Source organism: Sebastes umbrosus, chromosome 14, assembly GCF_015220745.1.
Source record: "Sebastes umbrosus isolate fSebUmb1 chromosome 14, fSebUmb1.pri, whole genome shotgun sequence".
NCBI classification, from domain to species: domain Eukaryota; kingdom Metazoa; phylum Chordata; class Actinopteri; order Perciformes; family Sebastidae; genus Sebastes; species Sebastes umbrosus.
The window spans coordinates 14,038,368-14,059,821 of record NC_051282.1 but is presented as its reverse complement, the minus strand read 5'-3'; the positions used below and the strand labels follow the sequence as shown (position 1 = coordinate 14,059,821).

The 21,454-nt window shown below is 39.0% G+C and overlaps 1 protein-coding gene across 1 annotated transcript in view; it reads right to left on the bottom strand.

Annotated features, from left to right (window-relative positions):
• Positions 1-5,261: 5,261 nt before the first annotated feature.
• cpt1a2b (carnitine palmitoyltransferase 1A2b) overlaps positions 5,262-21,454 on the bottom strand; it is a 42,821-nt gene continuing 26,628 nt past the window's right edge. The window contains exons 13-19 of the mRNA XM_037792060.1: positions 19,906-20,022; positions 12,294-12,458; positions 11,378-11,506; positions 10,609-10,764; positions 10,390-10,503; positions 9,732-9,824; positions 5,262-7,603 (exon numbers count right to left, since the gene is read on the bottom strand). Of these exons, the coding sequence (XP_037647988.1) occupies positions 7,475-7,603; positions 9,732-9,824; positions 10,390-10,503; positions 10,609-10,764; positions 11,378-11,506; positions 12,294-12,458; positions 19,906-20,022 (903 nt within the window). The 3' untranslated portion in view covers positions 5,262-7,474. The remainder of the gene's footprint in view (positions 7,604-9,731; positions 9,825-10,389; positions 10,504-10,608; positions 10,765-11,377; positions 11,507-12,293; positions 12,459-19,905; positions 20,023-21,454) is intronic.

Genomic DNA, 21,454 nt, shown 5'->3' with positions numbered 1-21,454 from the left:
GCCATCCTCACGCCGCCTCAGCTCATTCCTCCAGCCACTCCACCCTGCTCAGCAGCCTGCCTGTCCCCTGCCTTCTCCAGTGCCCTCACCACCTTTATTATAATAAATCCACCTGCTTTTCAACCACCATCCAGCTGTGTCTGTGTCTGCATCTGGGTCCTAACCAACAGCCCTCACATTCAGATCATAAACCACTATACTTAATCTGGACTACATTATCCCAGAGAAACCAGAGACTCTTTAAAACAGTTTCACACACACATATATACACATACAGTATATACACACACACACGTATATATATACAGACGTAGGCAAAGTTGTTGGTAACGTTCCGTTAAAGAGAGAAAAACCCACAATGGTCACTGAAATAACTTGAAACTGACAAAAGTAATAATAAATAAAAATTCACTGAAAATTAACTAATGAAAATCAGATATTGTTTTTGAATTATGGTTCAGCAGAATCATTTAAAAAAACAAACTAATGAAACTGGCCTAGACAAAAATGATGGTACCCTTAACTTAATATTTTGTTGCACAACCTTTTGAGGCAATCACTGCAATCAAGTGATTTCTGTAACTCTCAATGAGACTTCTGCACCTGTCGACAGGTATGTTGGCCCACTCCTCGTGAGCAAACTGCTCCAGCTGTCTCAGGTTTGAAGGGTGCCTTCTCCGAATGCATGTTTCAGCTCCTTCCACAGATGTTCAATAGGATTTAGATCAGGGCTCATAGAAGGCCACTTCAGAATAGTCCAATGTTTAGTTCTTAGCCATTCTTGGGTGTTTTTAGCTGTGTTTTGGGTCATTATCCTGTTTGAGGACCCATGACCTGCAACTGAGACCAAGCTTTCTGACACTGGGCAGCACATTTTGCTCCAGAATGCCTTGATAGTCTTGAGATTTCATTGCACCCTGCACAGATTCAAGACACCCTGTGCCAGATGCAACAAAGCAGCCCCATAACATAACCGAGCCTCCTCCATGTTTCACATTAGGTACAGTGTTCTTTTCTTTGGATGCTTCATTTTTGCGTCTGTGAACATAGAGCTGATGTGACTTGCCAAAAAGCTCCAGTTTTGTCTCATCTGTCCAAAGGACATTCTCCCAGAAGCTTTGTGGCTTGTCAATATGCATTTTGGAAAATTCCAGTCTCGCTTTTTTATGATTTGGTGTCCTCCTTGGTCATCTTCCATTAAGTCCACTTTGGCTCAAACAGTGACGGATGGTGCGATCTGACACTGATGTACCTTGACCTTGGAGTTCACCTCTAATCTCTTTGGAAGTTGTTCTGGGCTCTTTGGTTACCATTCGTATTATCCGTCTCTTCAATATGTCATCAATTTTCCCCTTGCGGCCACGTCCAGGGAGGTAGGCTACAGTCCCATGGACCTTAAACTTCTGAATAATATGTGCAGCTGTAGTCACAGGAACATCAAGCTGCTTGGAGATGGTCTTATAGCCTTTACCTTTAACATGAAGGTCTATAATGTTCTTTCTGATCTCCTGAGACAACTCTCTCCTTAGCTTTCTGTGGTCCATGTTCAGTGTGGTACACACCATGACACCAAACAGCACAGTGACTACTTTTCACCCTTTAAATAGGCAGACTGACTGATTACAAGTTTGAAGATACCTGTGATGTTATTTACAGGACACACCTTAGTTTAATATGTCCCTATGGTCACATTATTTTACATCTTTTCTAGGGGTACCATCATTTTTGTCCTGGCCAGTTTCATTAGTTTGTTTTTTAAAATGATTCTGTTGAACCACAATTCAAAAACAATATCTGATTTTCATTAGTTCATTTTCAGTAAATTTGTATTTATTATTACTTTTGTCAGTTTCAAGTTATTTCAGTGACCATTGTGGGTTTTTCTCTCTTTAACGGAACGTTACCAACAACTTTGCCTACGTCTGTAGATATAGTCAATGATCGTGCGCACACTGGATGGTATTCTCTGTTGATGCTGCTCTCCTGCGCTCCACTCCCTCCTGGTTTTCTCTGTTTAGAGTGATTTATCTACTCTTTGTTTTCCCTCCGTCTCCTCTCTCTCTCTCTCCCCTTCCTTCATTAATTACACTGATTCTCTTCTCCTTCTATCTCTGAGACTGGATCATTATTTCCCATCCCAATCCCTCTACCCTCCACTTCCTGTCTTTATCACACAGGGCCGTTCCCTTGTATGCATGTTGCACTGCCGTCTGTCTCTCTTTTCCACTATCTCTTATTCACAATTTCCTTTGCTTTTAACCCCCTCTTTTCACCCCAGGTATCCTCGTTGCAACATTCATTCTTTTTTCTTATATATATATATATATATATATATATATATATCTGAATACACACACACATATATACGTGTATATATATATACACATACATATATATTGTATACAGACACACACACAAATCCTTATAAGTGATCCATCTTAAACTTTTTTTTTGCTCAATATATGACTAAGAAATTAATTCATTGATAATTCATTGACAGATGCGCTTGTAGGGTCAGTAAGTATTTTATTTCACTTCACATGCCATCACCATCTGTAAAAGGCCTTCTTCACAAAGTACACAATTGACATTTAAATAAGTTTTAGAATGAAAGCCATAGACAAAAACACAGAAATAATAGCCATCTTTTAGAGTGTAAATTCAGAAAACATATAATGTACAACACCCACAAATTCATCAAAAATGTTCAAGCATCACTATTAACCAAGAGTAAAAACGGCAGTAACAGATTACACAGAAATAAATGATAAAAATGTATCCCAAAATCAATAAGTAGGAAAAGACGGTGCTAATCTGTCAACCTTTAGTCCTAACACAAAGCAGAGTGTAAAACTGCTGCTAAATGCTAGCTGTGCTGCTTTTTTTGGCTCATTGTCCAAACTGTTGAAAGCCTGCTGATTCCACCTCTTAATTCATCACATATTACATGATAATAATATTATACTGTATGCGGCACAGTGGAGGCACAGAATGGGTTCAACAGGCTTCATGGTTTTCAGGCAGGCTGAGGCATGAAGTGAGTAACAATGAACAGTAATGACAATTAAATTACATGAGATACTCATGACCGCAACCAGATTGTGACAAACTGGTTAATCTGGTTTAGTTCGGTTTGTCAAGTCAATGTGGTTTTGAATTTTTTTTAATTAATATCAAGAAATGAAAAGAAGACAAATTGTTTACAAAAGTCATGAGTGGAGAGAGGTAGAGAAGTTGTTAGTGTATATTGCTGGAGCTGTAGAAATTGTATTTACTAATCTTTTGCAAGGCTGATATCAGTGCCTCATAGTAAAGAAATGGCTGCTCTGGCAGTCAACAGTTTGGGAAATGAGCCACTAAAATGCTGAACCTGAGACAGAAACAGAAGCCACTGTGGTCTGATGTTATTAAAATATCAAGACAACAATCTCTCTAAAAAAGACGTATAAAATTAGAGTTAGAAAACCTGCCCTGTCTCCTAAAAATGACGTTCCCATACAATGAAACTGCATTGTCAATTACGTTTCGAGGGAAATGTATTTTTGTTTCCTAAACCTAACAAAGTGTTTTTGTTGCTCAAACCTAATCAAGTAGTTTTGTTGCCTAAACCAAACCAAGTAGTTTTGTTTCCTCAAACTACCCAAGCGTTTTTGTTGCCTAAACCTAAGACGTTTTGTTTCCTCAAACTAACAAGGTGGTTTTGTTGCCTAAACCTAACCAAGTATTTTTTTTTTTTCCTAAACCTATAACGTTAACTATGTGTTTAAAAGTGCGACCGTAACCCGGGAGAAAATATGTTTCCCTCGAAACATAATTGAGAATGCAGTTTAGTTGTAGAGGAAGGTCATTTTTGTTAAAACAGGGTTGCGAAAAAATAAGCAGAGATGAAGTGGAAGGTTAACACCGCCTTAACAAAACTTTCTGGACAATGTTTCTATTCCTATTTGTCCATGAAAAATTTGGTAATTTTAGGAGTACTAAACAGGAATGACTGAAAATTATCTCATACATTTTATGTGTATGTCTTTTTGTTTAACCACTACATCAGTGCACATGAGAACATATCCTGCACATTAATGCTAACAGTAACTTAACTGACCGACTGAAGTACATTATCATCAACACACACAGAGAACACGGTGTTAATAAATGTTACAAGGTTTCCCTTAAAAATTGCATTGATCAAAAAAATTGGGTAACACTTTATAATAAGCATCATTTATAAATGGTAAATTGACAGTTAGACTTAGTAAAATAACTTAACTATTAACAAACAATGAAATGATAATTAACAATGTTTACTTATTAATAGTAATGCTATAATTTCTGTTATTTTATCATTAGTTTGTGTAATATGAAATAATTAATTTAGAAATTGTATCACAGCTGATAAGAGACAATAGAAATTACATTCTGATTACATTATCTATTAACAATTCATTTTTGCACACATTATACAGTTTTATATATTATATTAAGTACTTGTTAGTGATAACTAAATAGTTTGTAAAACATCTACAAACATTACATAGATAGATGGAGCAGACACCAATTAATCATTGACAAAGTATTAACTATCTAAATATTGTTTATAAACACTTTACAAAGTATTTACTAACCTTTTAACAAGTTATTATAATCATCAGTTACAATCTTATAGTAGCCATTCAAATAATGCTTCTAAATAGATGGTTTACAAAACAATTAACCATTAACACAAAGTGTTACAAATATCTATCTATGTAATGTTTATATATAATTTATAAACAATTTCTTTTAAGTTTACTTATGTCTTTATCATAAACAAATACTTATATAGATATAGTATATAAAATGTTATGTGTGCAACAATAAACTGTTAGAATAACACAAATTATAGCATTACTAATAATTAGTAAACATTATTAATTATCATTTCGTTTGTTAATAATAAAATAACTACTAACTAAGTTTAATTAACTATCAGTTTTCCATTTATAAATTATGTTTATTATAAAGTGTTCCCAAGAATTGCATTGAAACTGTTATACTGAATGAATACTTGAATTCAGGCACACGTGTGTCTTAAATGCCATAGCTTTAAAACCAGGGATGAGTCGTTGTGTAAGGATCAGAAAGTGAGGGCGGGAAACATCTTATTGATCTCCTCCACTGGCAAAAAAAGTACCACTGGCGCTGAAGTAGACTGTATTACTTTGTACCATTTGTAAATCTAAATTCTGGCCATGGTTTCTGCTGTTTGTTTTCTGTATTGAGCATCACCTGCAGATTTCACTTTTTCCTACAACGTATTTCCCCTTGATATCTTTATTATCTAAAAGCTTATATTTGTATTGCGTTGGCGTGCACAGACTAAATAAGGGCAGAGAGGGTCACCTTTAGCGCATGGAGGGTGCGGGTCATGTTTACGGTTCATTTTTGAAGTAATAAGTAAGCTAAACAGAACGGTAACCAAAGGGGCACTTGAGGACAAATAAAGCACGTCAGCGGTGGGCACTCCTTGTGTCACGTTTGAGAAAGAAAGAAGAATGTTTGAAAAAGATTTCCACAACAATAAAAACATAACTTTTTCAGTGAAAATAATGACATGGCAATGCAACTGTATACCACGCAGCCCACTTCCGACCATCTCCAACACTTGAGGTGCGTTTCAACAGCAGTGAAACACAACTGTGTCTGATAAGCTGAAGCATGTCCATACGATTATCTAAAAACATCAGACTTTTAACATTTACGCCTTGTTAAATCTATCCACTGAACTGACAATAAAAAGTTAAAAAAACAAAAAACAATAATGAATAATAATTTCCCTCCCTTCATTCTTTCCTTCCATCCTCCCTACACATGGCTATAAATAATTCCATTGTTAATGTAGCGTGAGTTATCACCTGATCTCTGTCAAAATACAGCCCAAATCTTGAAAATGTTATCACTTTTATGCGGTTGTCTGATATCGACAACAATTGGTGCCATATGTCAGATTATATATTCGTGTAAATCTTGATTCACATGTAACCAATTGAACTTATATTCACGGGGCATCAAATAAAATTATACGTGATGTAATGACAGGATCTTTAGATTGTCTCTTTGCATTTGTTTGGTGTCCCATGGCTCTATTTTGAGCACAGTGCTGCTGCACAAAGTTCAAAGGAGTTGGCACCCTTCCAGCTGGCATGCAGGAACCCGGAACAGTAACTGATAACCATATATATGAAACAATAGTTCAAAGACATCAGTAACCACTACTTCTCTGTCTGTCTGTCTGTGTGTCCTTCGCATATGTCGAGAACCATTCATCTGATGTACTTCACACTTGGTGGGTGTATTGCTGGGGACCCAATAGAGTGCTTTGTCCAAGTTGGTGCAATTTGGACATGCGTTCAATATTAATAAACTTGAGATCAGGTGATGGGTAAAAGTAAGTAGTAAAAATGTTTTTATAGTTGCCATACCCAAAGATTAGACTGGGGCTTTCATTGTCTAGCTTGTAAACTTCTAGTCCCATTTAATGAATTAAATTAAATGACAATAAAAAAGTGGCTATTTTTGTTAAGAGGTCTGTAAGGAACCTTTTCCCTTCATTGAGATGTATCCTCTTATCCTTGTTATAACTCCCTTTTCCCTTAAGCTTTTTAGATTTTTAGCAATCCCCTATAATACTCTATAACCTCGAACATGGACATCAAATTGTTGTGAATTGTGTCAATGGGTTGACCTCATTTCACACTTGGGTCCGCTAACTTTAAAAAGACATTTCCCTTCTCTTTTATTGAGATTAAGGGTCTCTTAATGCTTTCTGGAATTGTCAGGGAGCTGTCTCTCTTTCTCTTCTTCTTACTTTTATTCTAAAGACTTCCTTCTTAAGTTGTCACAGCTCCTTCTTTCTTAAAAAAATCAACCATCACAGGTTTCATATTCTCAAAGAAAGTAGGAAGCCTTTTGCACTCTCACGTGTTGTCAAGCTTGAATCTCTCGAACAGACACGACTCATAAAATTACAAAAGTATACAAAAGGGTACGTATTAATGGTGAATAACAGTAACATATATTTGTTAGTGCCTGTTCATGGGGAAAGGCTTTTGAACTCTGTGTTTTTTAATGGAAGAATGCAAATCATAACATTGAGTGCAAGTGTGTCTTTCGTTTTTTTTTGTCACTGAGCTAGAGGTGGGAACGAAATTGCGCCACAGATCACATGTCCAACATGAAAGGGAACCATGCGTCTTCAGTGTGCCTTATTTGTCCGTTTGAACGGGGCCTAAAAATGCGTTATTGTTTTGGAGATGTAAACAAAGAGCACCTGCCTTCGAATTAGGCTGGGATGTCCCTTTGATAAAACTCGTTAAATTCACTTTTGTCAGTTTAATTAATGCTTTTAGGTCAGTCACATAATTTGGTTGTGTTCTTAAAAGGTTTCTACACTCATCTTAGGGAATATTTGTCCACGTGGTGAGCTGCTTTTCTGCCATATTCAGAGGAGCTTCTTGGGCTGATGCTGGGCTGTGCCTTTGGAGGACGAGGTGGTTTTGGTGTCAGCGGAGAGGAGGGTCATGATGTCTTGGAGAGCTTTACTTATCTGGGCTCCAAACCTGTGGGAGTCCTAAAATGGAGGAAGTAGAGTATTAAAATGAGGGTGGGAAAAGGGAACAATATCCAAACGTGTGGGTCGAAAGTCAAAACCACAGAGAGAGAAGGAGGGAGAGACGACAGGACTTGGAGAGAGAGAAGTGGGTTAAGTTATATAAGTTAAGTATTATAGCCTTACCGATACTGGACTGTTGAGGATGATAGTGATTGTAAGGCTGATACTGGATGTATCTGTCGATAGTATTATTTATTTTGTCACAAAGACACACTGTGACCAAGATTCATACCAAGTAGGATGTGTAAAAATCAACATCACTGCTGGACAAACTATTTAACCCCCTGAGACAACTTTACCGTCTTTCAGAGGCAGTAGCAGGTTCAGTTTTAGAGCTAGCTAGTGAAGGTCCAGATATCATATGAAACTAGAAAACCTAAGGAATCCATTGGTAACAACAACCTCGCCATTCTAGTAAGGAAGGATTTCCTAGGTACATTGACAATAAGGGGGTTTCTGAGCAGTGCTCGGCCATTCAATCGCTGAAAAATGCAATTCTTGCAGAAATCTCCAAATGTCAAAAGCTTTTGAAACCAAATCACAGCATGGCTTTTTCTATGGTGTTCCTCGAGGTGTTGGTGTCTTAATCTGGTATTTTGGAGGGATTATTGATAATTTTGATCAATTCTCGAGTGGTAAAAAAAATTGTTAAATTTAGCACCAAATCTGTGAAACAAATGGTATCAACCACTTCTATGTGATATATACTGTTGACCTGCCATCTCCACCCAAAGACCCTGTACCTCCCTAAAAACAACAAAAACGGGTCTATTGTCGGTCTCAGAGGGTTAATGGAGAAACGGTTTCTAAATGATCTCAAACATAGTTTGGTATTTCTGTACAGCAATTTCTTGTTACTTATCAACCGACACATATACACAGAAACAATTAAACTCTATATCTGCAATAAACTAATATTGGCCATTATATCGACCTGGCTGATTTATCAGCCTAGCTTTATTAAATACCTAGATTTCACAGTAAAATAAGATTGTGAAAAGGGAACTGAAAACAGACAGCAAAGCACTGCTTGGTTTCTCATGTCCTGTCATGTGCTTTGTGGTTTCAGAATGAATGAATGCTGACTCAACCCTGCCTTACAGTTGGAAAGGCAGACGGCAATGTCACCAACCAGTCCGAAAAAAAAAAAAAAAATGTATTGTGTAATAATCCATTGAAATTCCTGAGTGAATAATCAAGACCATTTTAATGGCCACCTGCTACACATGGAGGCACTGGTGTAGGAGGTGCAAAGCAGTCACATGCTTCATAACAATGGGGAGTTGAAAAAATGGGAAGTTTATGCAAAATGCTACAATACGTAGGAGTTCCTCAGAATAAGTATTTTGGTCAATGCAAATGCAGAAAAGTTACAAATTGAGTGAGAAGAGGCTGTCTTTCGCCTCCAACTTCCCAGTATGTTTGCACAGAAAGTGCAGTAAAAACATGCCAGGAAGTAACAGATTGAGTAAGAACATCCGAGCTGGATGAATTAGTGGAAAATTAAAGTGAAGAGCATTGAACGTTTTTCACAATCCAATGATGCTGGAGGTTAGTTGAAGATATTGGTCACAGATGTGCAGTCAATATAATGAAAAGTAACTGAAAAGGCAAAAGTAACTTCAATATTACATAGAAAATTAGATACAAATGTAATGATTCCTCCCTGTATGATTAAACAATAAGTTTAATGTACAAAATGATCAATACCATATCCAAATACTGATGAACTGAATACTGATTATCGTCTGCTGAAGGCCAATACAGAAAGAATGAGCAGGAGTTTCTTCCCTCAGGCCATCAGACTGCTAAATGAGCCTAACACTTAAGCCCCGCCCCCTACACTCCATCATTAACTTTTGCACCTTGTAATGTTTGCACTGTTAGCACTTTTGTTATGTTGGTTTGTTAATGTCATCTTGGTTAATTATTACTTATGTAGGCTGGTTTATGTGGGATTATTACTTATGTTGGCTTCACTGTACAGCCGGAGAGGTACATAAGCATTTCTCTGCGAATTACACTTGTATAATTGTGTATGTGACGAATAAACTTGAAACTTGAAAGTAACAGAGGCTTTACTTACGGTCTCGCTGCAAGAGTGTTTGGACGACACGTGGAAGTTGATCATATCCTCACCCACAATGATGTATGAAACCCCATAACCATCATCAGCAACCTGACATGATCACAGAAATCATATGAAATAAGCGTTAGTACCCCACCGCTGCACAAATATACCATTGTGTGTTTGTGTGTGTGTGTGTATGTATGTGTGCACAACCACACAGTCAGCTTCTGACTATGTTAAAAAAACATGCACAAAGCATGTTCTTGCCATTCACATTTGCATTTTTTGCATCTCAGAATACAAGGCTCCTGTCTGTCCCTGGAGTGAAAAAGAAGTCAGCAGGCCAAAGGGCCTTTTCTTATCGAGCCTCCTTCCTCTGGAATAACCTCCCTGTGGACATCAGACAGTTGGATTCTGTGGAGGCCTTTAAACTTTAAACTCAAAGCCCATCTTTTTGCCTTTTAGCACTGCTTTTTTCCCCGTTGAAAGGGTTTTTTAGGGGGAGTTTTTCCTTATCCGATGAGTGTGTTAAACTGTAAAGAACAGAAGGTGTCGTATCCTCTACAGATTGTAAAGCCCACTGAGGCAAATCTGGGATTTGTGATATTGGGCTATACAAATAAAATTGACTTGACTTGACAGTTACAACTACAGAAAAGTGTGCGTCACTCACAGGTCCAAACCCTCCGCCCAGCGATATGAATTCGGGGTGGTTCTTCAGGTCAAACAGCTCCATCTGCTGAACTGGGGTCTGACTGGTGGAGAGACGCCAAGGCTCCGACAAAACCTGGAATATGAGCGGGAGAGAAAAGAAGAGAAGAGAAATAGGTGACTGGGATGAACAGAAAAGACTAAAATAGCAATGTAACACTGAACAAAACCAAACGCTTACCTCTTTGAGGAAGGGAGAGTCCACCCCCAAGTATTTGGACACCACGTACAGACAGAAGACGTGTCTGTCAATTCCAGCTCCCGTCATGGCCATTCGATAAAGGTTCTGGTGCCTCTCTGAGGCCAGTCGGAAGAGACGTCTGCATTGGTCCTCTGCCTGTCAAACCATATTGCACTTTTACTGACATCCCTAAGGGCGGGTTCACACCTAAAGGTTCGGTTCCTGAATCTAACCAATGCGAGGATGATAAACAGTTTCAATTTTCCAGCTGGTCCAGTTTGCGTTCACAAAGGCAAAACTCAGAAATTGTAAACATTCCATTGCTTTGAATTGTGTTCACACCAGAAATGAACCGCTCCAAAGTTCTCCAAGTTGACAGCGGTCCAAGACCACCCCTTTGAGACCAGAGATCAGTGGGATTGTTTGGTCTGCACAGGAGTTCGAGTCCGGTGTTCACAACGACCCAAATGACCCGCTCAAAGGGGTAAACGCTCCAGGGTTCGGTTCAACCGGACTTAACAAGGATGGTGCGAACGCACACTTAAATTGAATACAAATCATCCATACATTTTAGATTTAGACAGAAATACAGCACAAAACAGACTGATGATTAACCGAGCCAATATTAGACTGTACTTTTTACTGTGACAATATGGCAATTTTTGTTCTGGAGTTTGGACCCACAACGGGGTCAGAGTTATACATTTTGTGTGAGCTTTCAATCGTAATTTTACTTGAAAGAGAGCAGAATCAAGTTATTTATCAGTACCTCTCCGTCCTCTAGAGCTTTGACGAAGGCACAGCTCTCGTTAGAGCAGGATCGCACAGTCTCTGTCCGGCCCTCCCGGAACAGACGGGTCATTGACGCCTCGTAAGTCAGACAGAAACCCCCACGATCCTGGGGGAAGAAGAGAAGGAGGGCATGGAGAGACAGAGAAACAAACATGGGCTTTGTTAAAGACTACAAAGTTAATAAAAGCAATGATAAAAGCAAAATTGTCTAACATTGGCTATCAATAAATAAATGAGAGTTTGTATTAAGAGATTTTTCAATTGACTTTGATACAGCCTGGGCTTTCTTGGAGCAAATAGTAATAATAATAAATAATATATTAGATTTATATAGCGCTTTTTAGTGATCTCAAAGACGCTTAATGCAGTAGTAGAAGTCCATCTTAATGCTCTTGGCATTTGCTTCGTCATTCAGCCGTGGTGGCTGCTGCTTGGTTTGGACAAAGGACTAGACATTGCACCAAACTTATTTAATAACCACAACCATATAAAAACTAACCAGAAGTTCAACCAACCAATCAGTCCACAGTCCAGAATCTTTAACTTATTATATGTAATCAGGACAGAAACTAGCCAACAACCATTTATCAAGTAAACAAGTCATTATTTATTGTAGTACAGATTTTAGGTTGCATCATCCAGTTATATTTTAACAGTAAGAATATAATAGAGATGCACCGATCAATGGGCCACCGGTCAAACCTGGCTGGTTGTCAGCTGATCGGCCATGACTGGATCAGTCTCATATATCCGATTTTTTTTTTGCTGGTTAAAGTTACACTCACACATTAGGTTTCTTGGTTTAAAAACCATAAAGAAAGTATATTTTCCTGACACCTTTACTCCGCTCTGTGTGTGTGTGTTTTGTTTGTGTGTGCCTGTCAAAGCGTTACCCTGTAGTATGCCAGCTGTAAGCCGATCTGTATGAACGCGTCGGGGCTGACACGGAGCTTCTTGATCCGTCCTTTTCCGAACTCCCTGAAGGGAAACACATGGCAGTCCACGTCATCTGCCAGCGTCTGGGCAACAGCCAGGGAGATGCACGCCTGAGCCTGAACCTGACACACACAGAACAGAAGAGACTTAAAAGTGGAACAAAGATGATCATCTAGACTTTCCCTGGCATTGCATGCAAAAAATGTTATCTTTGGTCTCAAGTCAAGACATTGCGCAGTGTTGACACATTGTGCTGGCGGGCAGCGGAAGGCAGTTATAGTGGAAATCTAATAGAGTGTGTTAAGTGACTCTAGCCAAGCATGAATAGTTCTTTCAAAGTGTCAAGTTTCTTTATTATCAACAATTACAGAGAAGCAGTAGTTGGCAATGAAAATCGTACATCTCAGGCTCCCTCCAACAATGCTCATTAAATATGTATATTAAAGAAAATCACAAATAAACAAAAAAGAGAATATAAGACATATAAAAGTGTGGAAGTAAAAATATTGGGATCAAATTTGGGCTGTCAAAGTTAACGTGTACAAATTCATTTTAACGCCACTCATTTCTTTAACACATTAACATTCTTCATTAAGTCTGAAGGAGAGCATCCGCTCAAAATGTCACTTACTAACTAATAAATTGTACTTATAGGGAGCTACTTGTGCGGATCTTCTTCTACATTTTTCTACTTTTACTGGTCCAGCGCTCCTCCAAAACCACCTACTACGGTTTTGGATGTGTGCGACCACTTTACATTGTTTGTCATTTTCAAAAGGGGTCCCTTGACCTCTGACCTCAAGACATGTGAATGAAAATAGGTTCTATGGGTACCCACGAGTCTCCCCTTTACATACATGCCCACTTTATGATAATCAAATGCAGTTTGGGGCAAGTCATAGTCAAGTTAGTACACTGACACACTGACAGCTGTTGTTGCCTGTTCGGCTTATGTTTTCCATGTTATGATTTGAGCATATTTTTTTTTCCTAAATGCAGTACCTGTGAGGGTTTCTGGACAATATTTGTCATTGTTTTGTGTTGTTAATCTGTAATTCTGTAAAATAATTAATCTTTTCTTTATTATATAAATTATTCCTTTTTATTACCCAAGTGCCATTTACACTTCAAAGGCAGTTATTCCAAAAAAAAAAACACAACACTGATCCTGACAAATTGTGTGAACCTTTGTGAGGTTAAATCATTCACTATTTGTGTTTTGTTATGGTGTTTGTGTGATCCTCTCTTAAATGTACATGCACACACATTTCTTAAATATCTGATAAGTCTGCCGAGAAGTTGCATGCCATTAGTCACACTTGGTACGTCAACAGTGACTTGCACTTCAAATCATGTACGTGACTCCAGGCAGAATTTGTCGGAACCTTAAGAAGGTTAAAACCTTAAGGTATTAGAGGCGTACAGAAAAAAAACTTTCCCTTGGTCTCCTTTTGTCTGTTTGTTTGACAGATTAAAAGATTGTCAGAAGGGATGCTGTGATCAAAATAACAAAGGGGAGCCAGGAAATAGTAAAATAAATAGGAAAAGCAGTTTTAAAGACCACCAGCTCTTCTTTCAGCTCTTTGCGACTGGTCAGGTTAACTGCACACACACCCGACACAAGACCCAGTAAGTCAAATCTTGCTTAGAACAACCCCAACAAAGTGCTGGAGTAAATGCAAATACACGCTCTCGTTTCTGAGAATGGATTTGGGAAGGGAATGCCAATGCAAACAGTGCAGAGGAAGTGAGCCTGTAGCTCCCTAGTGCAACAAGGCAAAAGTGAGCATTGCTCACATTTCCCCGCTCACTGCTTGACCAAAGCTTTTGCCCTTTTGGAACTAACGGAGCGAGTTCTACTACCGAAAAAAATCACAGTTTTTGTCCAAAATGTCAAATTTTGGGCACCCTGGACTTCAAACCCCCAAAAGACACAACTAGACCACACTGTGAACCATCACACCAAATTTGAAGTTCCTAAGTTAAGTAGTTTACGAGGTCTACTCCGGAAACGATTACGTTGTCGCATGGATATAATAATCTGAGTTTACTGTCCGTGTGTGTGGTACTTTAAGATACCAGACATGTTATAACATAATCAACTTTAACAATAATTAACCTATAGACGTGGTATACAAACACAACACACACAGACTCTTAAGAAATCCGATAACACACATCCAAATTAGCGCTGAGAAATATGAGCCAACATAAAGGGATTCTGAGTCAGGGCCACTCCTTTCATGTTTATCAGTGTGAACCTTCTTTGATACACTCAGTCATGTGGTTTTGAGATCTCATCAGTCATTCACAATCCTGTACAGGTATTATGTTTCGATGTGAAGCAGCTCCCGGATACAGAAAACGACTGACACCCATACTCAGTTACCAACAATCAAACAAACCAGATATGCAGCATTCTGACAAACACATGATGTGCTCCTATCTGAGCACCAACTGAGAACAAACAGTAGCCTAGACTTTTTCATTAGTCAGCAAGTACTTCTGGTGACCTTTACTGGTAGGAGCACCAGAGAGGATTAAAACAACAAAAAAGGAACTGGATCCAGATTTTCCTTACGTCACTCAAAGCAGAGGTTGTGAAAGCTGTGAGGCACAAGGGAGTAAAAAGGTGGGGGAGGCACAAGGTGAAGAAAGCCTTACCGCCAGATTGCGTCACAATTCATTGTGCTTACGACTTGGAATCATAACTCAACTCTCCCATTTCCGTCGCATATGAATGTCAATATTGTGATTCGATATTGCAATTTATTGTGATTTTTGTTACCTTTTTTAACCCTAGACCATGAAAAAAAGTTGAATCATACACTTCTAGGGAATTTTACTTTGGAAAATATATAAATTGATACAGTAAAAATGTTTGTATGTAGTCGGAGATGTCCTGAGATCAAATATATCAGTCATCGTCAGGCATTATTTATAAAAAAAATTCCAGCAACCCAAAAATCAAAGAATAAAGGCAGTTCCCTAACAAATTAGTGGTATATTCTTTTTAATTTATAAGGGACATGTAATTTTTTATACTTCTGGTGAATAAAATCCAATCAATCTTATTTCCATATATGTATTTTCTTATATACAGTTCCCTTATTTTGAAAACCGGACGTAGTCACACATGTTTACTTCTGCTACCTTCGCCAAGTCCGTCGCTAACTCTCCTGTCAACTCTGTTCTCTTTATACATCCATGGTCAGCTCCATCGGGGCTGTTTGAATGCATTTAACATAAATGTCAGTACATTGGTGCTCTACAGTTGTAGCGTTGTGATAATCCATAATGTCGTAACCATCCAAGGTGGATTTACCACGAGCTATGAGATTATGAAGCAATGGTGCATGCTTCTGTAGAAGCCAAAAGTCCGAATGATATCAACCTTGTTTTAAGAAAAACATACTTTATTTACGATATCATGGAAAAGTACTACACCAAGCACAATCCTAAAGTGTAACAGCGACGTCTCTGATTGGTGGAGCTCGCCGTTACCATGGGAATGTTAACCGCACCCGTGAATGACTAGTGAGGGTGCGTGCAACAAGTGCATGCCTCAAATGTTTCTGAAAACAATTGAGACAAGAAATAAGCCATGCCTCAAGTGTTTTCAGAAACATTCGATCGTTTGGAAACTCTCTCTTATATTACAAAAATAGTTCACTGAAATGTGGTTCTGAAAACATTTGAGGCAAGAAATAAGGCATGCAGTTGCTGAATCCGTCTTCATTTTAGATCGACAATGGTTAGCTTAAATGTTTTTCCGGAGTTTCCAGAGGCGTTTATGGGATGAGTAGTTCTGTCACTCTTAAAATAATTATGTACAAAGTCAGCCTTTTTTTCCCCATTGTCCAATTTTTGTTTTTTGCTCCGAGTCAAATGTTTTAAGGTCACGATTATTCTTGTAGCTGGTTGGCTTGATTCCATGCTTAAACTCTTTATACAAGGATTTTCTGAAACACCATTGGAGTATCTAATTGAACTCTCCATGTGTTTTTTTTTGTAAAACCGAGCAATACTTTGACAATATGCAGTAATAACTGTACTTTGACAATATGCAGTAACAACTGTCATGGATCAAGGTGCAAGAGGCACATGGAAACACCTGTAGCACACTTGTAAACAGGGTGGGAGCAGGGAAAATACATTGCCAGTTTCCTTTCCTTTTTTCAGTTTTGAATATTAAACCAACCGTCTGATTATGCAGTCAGTCGTGGGGAAATTCCCTGCATCTCCCCTCAGCAGAGCTGACGTTGAAGACTGAATAACTCGCATGCTGCAGCGATGACAACCACGGGACTTTTGCCACAGCAAACCAACCCATTGTTCACACCATATCAGAGTGGTGTTTGTTTACTTAGTTATGTCATCAACCTTTACTCTAGACTCTAGAGTCTAGTATCAATGTTAATCTAGTTACGATACTCTCACTGAACTGCAGACATTCAGGTTCTCTTCAGAAACGTTTTATGCTGTAACCAGGAAATAACTTAAATCTTACATCACACATGCACACGAGGTTGTAGACCTGGGTCATTCATCAATGGTTAGCCAGGGAACTCATCCCAGTGCAACTGAGATGGATTATACAAGTTCACCAGGTTTCAGGTTTATTATTTACTTAACTGTTGGATAACAAAATAATTCCCCTGTCAGTCGTCCAACAGTCCCGTCTTTGAACTATCAATCTATCAACCTATATGTTTTTACACGCTGATCTCCCCCCTTTCCTTACACAACCTTCACCCTCTTGCTTTAGTGAAGGTGAATAACCGTCTTACGAAATCCTTCTTAAAAAAAACAAAAAAACAATTCTGTTCCAACATGCCAGAAGACATGGAGGAGTTAGCCGTGCATGCAGACTAACGGTGGTCTGCATGAGCTGCTGGCACTGTGGTGCAAAGGAGCCGAGGAGCCGGTCGGCAGAGTTTCAGGCACTATCAATCCACTTTACGAGGGCGGTAACACCCATAGGTGCTTTCCCAGTGCGCTGTCGTTTTTTCATTCAGAGAAAATTACTTTCCTTTCCTCGTCATGAAATCTATATACACAGACAGTCCGCGAGGCAAATTATCACGGGAGTAAAGTAAAAAACAAAACAGAAATTCAACCAACGTTAGTCTAACATAGTTTTTAAAAAAAATGTCCGTATGTTTTCATGTATGAAAAGACCCCAAATAAACACTGTAGGTGGACTACTTGATTACTATAAGTGAATTATTTAAACAGCGTTTGTACAGGAACGATTCTGTCCCAAGTTGTTTGATCACTATAAGTTGATCACTGTATTATTGCTCTACTGTTTATATTGAAAATGAGAACAGAAGCAGCAGGTTAAATCACTTTTCATTTAACTTGAATAGAAGTTGGTTTATTATATTTTTTGTTAAATATTGCTTGTATCTTGAGAACTGAAGCAGCGGGTCCTGAAGTTGCACTTTTTATTATTTTTGAAATAAAAGGTGTATGTATTTGCCATTAATCGTTGTTTACTTGTTTATATCCATAATTAATTTATCCCTGATTCCCTTACAAGAAAAACTTTGAGGAATCCTGACCTGCACTGTCCAGTATCAGCTATGTATTTTATAGTATCAGCTATGTATTTTATAGTCACACTCATTTTTGGTGAAAAAAGTTACTGTATCGATTTCAAATCATTGAATCGTATCGTATCGCTCTAGATGAGCCAAATATCGTCCTTGAATCGTATCGGAATCATGGAAATCGTATCGTAGTAAAAGCGTATCGTTACACCCCTAGTAACAACTATGTCATACCAGCTTGTCGCGAAGGAGGTTCAATAACGCTCCAAACGTACGCTAATTTTTGGCAAAATTAGTAAAAATGTAATAATAAATAACAATTCACTAAATTGATGTTACGTGAAGTCAAGCCTGTTGCTGCCTTACACATAAAAGAATGATCCCAGTCACTTCCATACAGTGAGGCATACAGCTTAATAATTAAACACTGGTATGTGATCGGTGCTCGGTATCGCTATCGGTATCGAGACTGAAAAAGTTGGATCAGTGCATCCCTAGAAAAAGTACGTCATCAAGAGGAATACGGAAACATTGGAGGCAGTTTCCTGTATTTGTCAACCTGGCTTGTGAAAGTTGAAAAGGAATGACGGTATTCTCTGAGTCAGGAAGTCAGATATGAGTGGGCTATGATGGAGGAAAAAGATAAGGCAATTTGGACTGGCCCAAATGAGCTGGTCCAAAATGAAAGTAATTCACGTGCAGTGAAACAGATGCCGGAGAGATACAACGCACTGATACATTGTAAACCCATCCGAGGCAGCAGGAAACGCTCAGGGAATGTGTACCCGGAGTGACACCCATTAAAGAGCGAAAGGACACACTAAAGGCAGATGGGAGAGGAACTGGATGGGTCTAACAGAGACAAAGCGTTCATCCAAGTTTCGAGTTGACGTTACAATTAATTACAGCTGTCCTGAGTTCACAACTGTAATTCTTATTTTCACTTACAAAACCAGATGCAGTCACACGTTTATACTTCCTCTGGCTTTTACAAGTCCGTCACTAGCCCTCCCATCAGTTCTGTTATCTTTATACATCCATGGTCAGCTCCATCGGTGCCGTTTGACTGCATTTTACATAAATGTCTATAGTATAGTATATGGGTGAGCTACAGTTATAGCGTCGGCCGATTTGACCACAGAGATGAGAGTGACGGCTGGCTTGACCGCACGTCACGATACGATAACGTTTCCTGTCCATGACAGAGTTAGGATGCAGCTTTAGCCATGATGTCTAGCTCTGCTTTTCCTGGCAACGTGTGAAACCCAAAGTGTTTCCGTACTTTACTGTATGTGTAGTGTTTATCACTTTGGATTTAATATGTGAGCGTGCAGGTCGTATCCACGCAGAACCTCTGCAGTTTTCTGCTTTGTCGTTTCGGATCACTGCGGGCCGGCTGCGTTTTGTTTTAGTGATGGATACGGAACGGATATGATGTCACGTTACTCGGATTACAACAATAAATGCGGTAACTTCCTTCTACCTCCGTATAGACTGAAATGAAGTCACCTAATGATATGTATAATTTACTTTGCAGCTCTAAAAATAACCTCATGTGGCTCGTTTTAGCATTTGGTATTCATGGGTTGTCAAAAAAAAAATGATTTTCTCAGAAAGAAAGAGACGAGGAAATTGGTCATCGCTCTCCAGGATGTGCAGGATGCGGTTGCATTTCCTCCCCCAGGGGAACAAAGTATGTTTTGACACTCTGACATAACACATTTAGATAAGATAAACTCAAACTGCTCCGGAGAGCACAGTCTGAAGAAGCATGTACATTAAAACATATGATGTGATGACAGCTGTTTTTCGGTTGAGATAACTCTGCACAAAAACTGTTTAAGCTTGATGATTGCATGTCCTCCTCAAGCGGATCACAACGATGTGAGCAGCCCTGCAATGGTTCTTTGGACTTGTGTGTGCTTGTACAGGCATTTACAAGTTAGAGAATGAAAACACGCAGGCATGTTCATAACTAAGAGAGTGAGGGCAGAGAGTCACAGGGTGTACGTACCTCTGAAGGGATGTCCCAGGCGAGCCTCTGGGGGAGAGGTAGCGAGCGGTCCACCTCGCCTTTACAGTGCCCGTCCTCAGTGTAGCCCAGCTGGAAGGCATCTGTGGCCAGGGTGTACTGGAGAAGAGAAGAGACATGCTCATTATAAGATACAAATACACACTAACACAATATACAACTGAAATCATTCTACCTATTCATTTTTAAAGCTACTACGAGGAACTTTCATTTTGTGTTGATTTTTGGCGGTCCCTGTGTGGGGACAAAAGCGGCAGTGTTTCCCGAGCACCAAAGTGTCCCTTTAGAAAACTTATTATTTTACTGCAGCAGGGTCTGACCGTCTGCCACGCTCAATCTTGGTTCTGGTTCTCCCGTGCCTCCCTTCCCTCCAGCGGGCCCATTAATACGGCCCAGCCAGAGTCTGAGCTGAAGGAGTTTCTGGTGAACCTGCATGATTTTGTGTGGAATCCACTGATGACGAGCATCAACAATAACTACATAGTAGGGCTGTCAATCAACTAAAATATTTATATCGCGATTAATCACATGATTGTCCATAGTTAATCGCAATCAATCGCAAATTATTGTACGTTTTATCGCTTCAAAATGTACCTTAAAAGGGAGATTTGACAACAACAGCTGTCAGTGTGTCAGTGTGCTGACTTGACTATGACTTCAAACTGCATGTGATTATCATAAAGTGGGCATGTCTGTTAAGGGGAGACTCGTGGGTACCCATAGAACCCATTTTCATTCACAGATCTTGAGGTCAGAGTTAAAAAAAAAAAAAAAGTTAAAGATTGGTAATTAGGGAAAAAATCCACTCCCATCTAGCTTGAAGTGCTTCACCGCAGTAGGCGTGATAATGTAGACTTTATGGTAGAATTTTCCTGCCTTATAAGCGCTTCAGCAGGCCCACATGGTGACCTTTTCATCACATCTCACGTACCCACGCCGTCAGCAGTGGACATATGCTGCATTTGTACACAGCCGCTTCTTGAGAATGAGTCATCAAACCTCATGTCTTCCTTTCACTGGCTGGCTCTATGCATCACATATTTACTGATCCACCCACGCACTTCAGACGTTTTTTTTTATTTATTGTCTGATGTTCTGTCTGTTTATATACCATGGTACTGCCGGAATGAATATTTCATGCATTTCTTTTTCATTGTTGGAATGATGAACATGGACTTCACTGGCAGAATTATACAGATATAATATGACAAATTGACTGTGACCATTGCATCGTCTTTTCAATGTAGCTGTCAGATGTTCTCCAACAAACAACTCTCTCTCAGTGGGATCTACTTTTTGGTTATGGCTTTACAAAAATATGACTCACTCTAGCTGATATGTAACAGCAGTAGCAAGAGGACAGTGATCTGATCCTAAGCAGCTGTGGCGGCTCTTTTGGTTTGCTTATTTCATAATCCTCCTTCTCTAAACGAGGCCATTTCTCGGAAGAGGGTCTCTCTTTCTCTCTGACAGTACCAATTGTTTCACTTCCTTGACTCATGAAAAACAGAGTGGGTTGGATAAATACTAG